The sequence below is a fragment of the Myodes glareolus genome, chromosome 8 (assembly GCF_982192425.1).
Source record: "Myodes glareolus chromosome 8, mMyoGla1.1, whole genome shotgun sequence".
NCBI lineage: Eukaryota > Metazoa > Chordata > Mammalia > Rodentia > Cricetidae > Myodes > Myodes glareolus.
In genome coordinates this window covers 12,282,174-12,285,581 of record NC_142033.1, presented here as the reverse complement: position 1 = coordinate 12,285,581, position 3,408 = coordinate 12,282,174, and the positions used below count along the sequence as shown (strand labels likewise).

The window sequence follows — 3,408 nt, the reverse complement described above, 5'->3', positions numbered from 1 at the left end:
TTTTGATTATTTCAACATAGCACATCTTTTTCAATCCTTCCCCTTTAAATTTTTTTCTATATATGTGTAGTGCTTTCTGGATGAACAGGCATAGTTTGGACTTTCCTTAATTTGATAATCTTGCTTTTGATTTGAAATAATTGGATCATTTATAGTTAATGTGTTTCTCAGCATGCTTATGTTTAAGTATATTTTCCTATTTATTATGTATTTCTTTTTATCTGTTTTATGTTTTAGGATCAATTGAGTATTTTGTATTTCTAACATAGATATTTAAATAATAAAGTTTTTCTTTTACTTTATGGTTTATAGTATGCATTTCAAAGTATAATTTAAATTATCATATTACATAACATGTTATAATGAGTTTAAAATTTACACTTGCATTTGTTCTTTTGTGTCCTTCATATTCTTCTTAGAGTTAGACATGATTTAATATTGTTTCAATAATCTTCCTCTTGAAAATAATATTTATTCAGGGCTGTGGAGACTCATGCCTTTAATCACAGCACTCGGGAGGCAGAGACAGGTGGATTTCTATGAGTTTGAAGCTAGCCTGCTCTACAGAGTGAGTCTCAGGATTGGTTCCAAAACCACAGAGAAACCCTGCCTCAAAACACTGCCCCTCTCAAAAAAAAGAAGAGAAAAGAAAATAATGTTTACTACAATAATTTGCAGCCTTTATTCTTTTTTATCTTAGATCTAAAATAGTTAATAAAAAGTACAATTCATAAGAAATAATATTGAAATCATATTGTTCGGTCAATATAAATTATATATTCTACTTTTAAAATTTGAATGCTAGGATGTAACACATAATGCTTGAGGTTCAGTACTACCATTTTAGGAAACATTTTTTTGGTAAATAATATGCATACATGTTTCCCTACATGCCTATTTAAACAAAATGAATTGAGTCTGTCTTGGTTAAGACAGCCTTCTTCTGACCTACTGGTTGCCATGTGCTCTGAATTTACAAATGACCTTCTCTACCTGATATAGAGGTAAATGTTGCATGCCAAATAAAATACCAAAATTGGAAAGGAAAACCGTAAAGTACTCCCCCCATCCTGAAAATCTTAACAATTGATGTTAAAAACACAAGAGATTTTTCATATTGTTTTTATAATGTGATCTCTTTATTTAAAGCCTTTATTTTAAGGCATATTTGTAGGGGCCTCATCAATTCTGTAGCAAGTGGCTTATAAATAAAAAATAAACCTATGATAGTGACCTTGACCTCACATTAAAAGGCAAAATTCATTCTATAAAAAGCTGTCACTTCTTAAGAATCTGTGGTTGAAATTACTCTTGTAAAGTTGCGACATATCTTGCTCCGATTAATAATGTCATGCTGCTCACTATGAAAAAACCCAAGGGCAGACAGGAAAAGACAGCATTGTCGCCATTCTCGGGAGCGCTGGGGGTAACCCAACCCATTGACTTCATCACCGCTCTCTTCCATGTTGCATAACGAATTTCACTCTCTGTGGCTTGGATTTGGGGTTCATACTGTTCCATCAAGACTGTCGACATATCCTCCGGTTCAAGACTCCAAACGTCTACCCCTTCTGCAGCTCCAGCTGCCATAGCTACTCCCAGGGCAGTCGTTTCAGGCATAAAGGACTTAATTACAGGAATGTGCAGAATGTCTGCCTGGAGCTGCATAAGGATTTTGTTGTTGGTCATTCCTCCATCTACCTGCAAGTGACTGAGTGGAATTCCGCAGTCACGGTTCATGGCATCCACAATCTCTCGGGTTTGGAAACAAACCGCTTCCAATGCAGCAAAGGCAATATGGCATTTATTGGTATACTGAGTGAGACCACAGATGATCCCTCTTGCACTGGGTTCCCAGTAAGGTGCATATAACCCGGAAAAGGCTGGGACGAAGTAGCATCCATAAGAAGATCCCACCTCTTTTGCAAGTTTTTCAATTTCTTCTGAGGTCGTTATAATTTCAAAATTGTCTCTTAGCCAGCGAATAACAGCACCAGCTATTGCGACAGAACCTTCTAATGCATAAATTGCTGGCTTTTTTTTGCCTAGTTTGTAAGCTACAGTGGTGAGAAGGCCATGTTCAGAAAACACACGTTTATGGCCTGTATTACATAGTAAGAAACATCCTGTTCCATAGGTGTTTTTGGCTTGACCTTCTTGGAAGCACATTTGCCCTACCAACGCCGCATTTTGGTCCCCCAAACATCCAGATATTGGCACGCCTTCCAAGGCCCCTGATGTCATCAGACCATAGATCTCAGAAGAACTGCATGTATTTGGGAGAATGTTCATGGGAATTTCAAAAAAGTCGCAGAGTTCCTTATCCCATTCCAAAGAGTGGATGTTGAAAAGCATCGTTCTGCTAGCATTTGTGACATCTGTGCAATGGATGCCTCCATTGACTCCTCCCGTCATATTCCAGATGAGCCAGGAGTCGATTGTTCCGAACAGGGCTCTGCCTTCCTCCACAGCCTTTTGAATGGGTCTTAGGTTATCCAGCATCCACCGCAGTTTCACGGCGCTGAAGTAAGTGCTCAGTGGAAGGCCTGTCTTAGACTTGACGAAGTTGCTGTTTCCTGGGATTTTCTTACTGAGAGACTCCACAGTAGTCTGGGTTCTGAGATCAAGCCAAACCACAGCATTGTAGAGCGGGTCTCCCGTGAACTTGTCCCAGACCACCGTGGTTTCTCGCTGGTTGCTCACGCCGACACTTTTAATGTTGGAAATATCAATGTTCACACTAGCAAGTTTCTCGCACGTTCTCGCTATGCATTCATAGACAGACTGAAGGATTTCCTTGGGGTCTTGCTCCACCCATCCCTCTTTTGGAAACTCTTGAGTCAGTTCCACGTGATGATGGCTAAGTAGTTCGGCTGTTTTAGAATCAAAAACTAGAAAGCGAGTGGAGTTGGTGCCCTGAACCACCGCTCCCACCAAAGGCCCCACCGCTGTCTGCTGCGAGGCTGCCATGAGTCAGTGGAGTCTGTAGCTCAGGAACCGTTGCCCTGGTGAGGCCGGTTTGGAGGAGACACAGCAGCCAATCAGGGATGCTCGAGTGCGCAGGTGCAGCTGCCAGTCTAACAGCTTCCCCTAACCTATTCACCCCGCCCCTCGCCCAAGCCCCGCCCCTCGCGTCTCCAGGTCATGTCCAGGGCTTTATATGAAAATATTCACTAAGCGCTTCACTCTTGCATATGTGGTTCTTTATTTCTGATCTCTCTCTCCCTTTCTACCTGTGAACTATCCATAACATTTCTTATAGAACAAATATGTGGGACACAGAGTCTTCCAACATCAGAACATGTGAAAAGCATTTTGTCTTACTAGTGAAAGCCAATTCGTTTTGGGTATAGAATTCTAATTTTCTTTCTCAAGCCTTCCTTTTAAGAACCATGGAGTGGAGCAGCT

The 3,408-nt window shown here is 40.6% G+C and overlaps 1 protein-coding gene across 1 annotated transcript; it reads right to left on the bottom strand.

Annotated features, from left to right (window-relative positions):
• Positions 1–1,102: 1,102 nt before the first annotated feature.
• On the bottom strand, positions 1,103–3,019 carry Gk2 (glycerol kinase 2). The gene has a single exon (XM_048428092.3). It carries the CDS (start codon positions 2,968–2,970, stop codon positions 1,306–1,308), a length of 1,665 nt encoding a protein of 554 aa, XP_048284049.1. The 5' UTR covers positions 2,971–3,019; the 3' UTR covers positions 1,103–1,305.
• Between the last annotated feature and the right edge of the window lie 389 nt (positions 3,020–3,408).

Bases quoted from the DNA above. Each gene is read 5' to 3' on its own strand.
- Gk2 (XM_048428092.3), bottom strand. From the start codon at position 2,970: ATGGCAGCCTCGCAGCAGACAGCGGTGGGGCCTTTGGTGGGAGCGGTG.